The 1493-nt window shown below is 32.3% G+C and overlaps 1 protein-coding gene across 1 annotated transcript; it reads left to right on the top strand.

Moving 5' to 3' along the window:
* The first annotated feature begins 457 nt into the window (after nucleotides 1-457).
* Nucleotides 458-1493, top strand: LOC102582849 (uncharacterized). The gene has a single exon (XM_006345901.2). It carries the CDS (start codon nucleotides 524-526, stop codon nucleotides 1205-1207), a length of 684 nt encoding a protein of 227 aa, XP_006345963.1. The 5' UTR covers nucleotides 458-523; the 3' UTR covers nucleotides 1208-1493.

The following is a 1493-nucleotide window of genomic DNA, read 5'->3' as shown; positions in this document are numbered from 1 at the left end:
AAAAAAATTAAAATTAGTTTAACTTAAAAGCACCTCAAATAACTCAATCCAAACAGACACATAAAATCACTCATAAAATGATTAATTTAGCTCAAAGATAACATGGAATTCATGCAAAGTATGATATGCCCTTTGTCTAAACCGTACATCTATCGAAAATAGTCTATCGATATACATTTTAGCAATAAAATTATATTAAATATATCATTATTATTTTATTTTACGCAAAACTTATATGTCTAGAAATTATAGTTCTTAAAATGAATTCAGATTAATCGAATCTCCCGAACACATTATAAAAAAAAAAGAAGACAACCAACCATTAATGTAATGAAATAAATTAGTACAAAAATAAACCTGGAATTTATGCAAAGTGGTATTCCCTTTACTTGGTATCATCATTACATATTATTACATATAGTATAGTATATATAAATATATTTTTATATACTATAGTTTTAATAAAATTATCAAAAGCTAAATATTGTGTTCTTCTCATTTTCCTCTATCATCTTCATCTTCCATGGGAGAAAAGCAAAAGCTTAAAGAGAAAGAGAAAATCAAGAAGCAAAAACACAAACACCCAAATGATGAATCTCCAAAACCCACTTCAGATTTCACTTTTAAACCCATTTCCGATGTTAAAGGTCTTCGATTCGGCGGTCAATTCATCGTTAAATCCTTTACAATCCGCCGTGCACGGCCATTAGAACTCCTCCGTATCCTCTCCCTTTCTCCGCCGTCAACAACAACCAAAAACTACAGTTTCACCTCAACTACAGCTTATTTACCCACAAATTTCACAATCTTAGCTCATCATGCTTGGCATACACTAACATTAGGTCTCGGAACGAAGAAATCGAAGGTGGTTTTGTTTGTTTTTGAATCGGAGAAAATGAAATCGGAAATCGACCGGGTTTGGCCGGTGGAGATTCCGTTAGGTGAAGTGAATAAGAAGATGATTCGAGGTTTAACAGGTACTGAAATGGCGAGATTTAAGTTTAGGAAAGGATGTATAACTTTTTATGTTTATGCAGTAAGAAGAATTGGGGATTTAGGGTTTACTTGTGCTGAAGATCTGAAATTGATTTTACAATCGGTTGTTGCACTCAAAGATTTCTTCGATCATACTGCTATGTTAGCTATGCCGAATCAGAGAAGTATCAATTATCCACCTGAGATTCAACAAATGGGAATAGCTCATTAGTCTTCTTCTTCGTCTTCTTCTCCATCGTTGCTCGGATTATTCAAAAATGTTGATAACCCAGTAATATAGAGGTGTTCTGTGTTGTTTGGATTATTCAAATATATTGGTAATCCGGTGGGATAATATGTATATGTTGATAGTTTGAAGAGTTCGAGTAACAATAGGTTATGAATCATCATTTCTCATTTCCATTCTATGTTGTTCGAGTTATTCAAAAATGTAGTCGGATTCTGATATGTACTTGTTGATAATTTTGAAGAGTTCGAGTAATATCAATTTTAAATCA

The sequence above is a fragment of the Solanum tuberosum genome, unplaced genomic scaffold, assembly GCF_000226075.1.
Source record: "Solanum tuberosum cultivar DM 1-3 516 R44 unplaced genomic scaffold, SolTub_3.0 scf00072, whole genome shotgun sequence".
NCBI classification, from domain to species: domain Eukaryota; kingdom Viridiplantae; phylum Streptophyta; class Magnoliopsida; order Solanales; family Solanaceae; genus Solanum; species Solanum tuberosum.
Note: the sequence above shows the minus strand (reverse complement) of the source record. Positions and strands in the feature narration are given on the sequence as shown.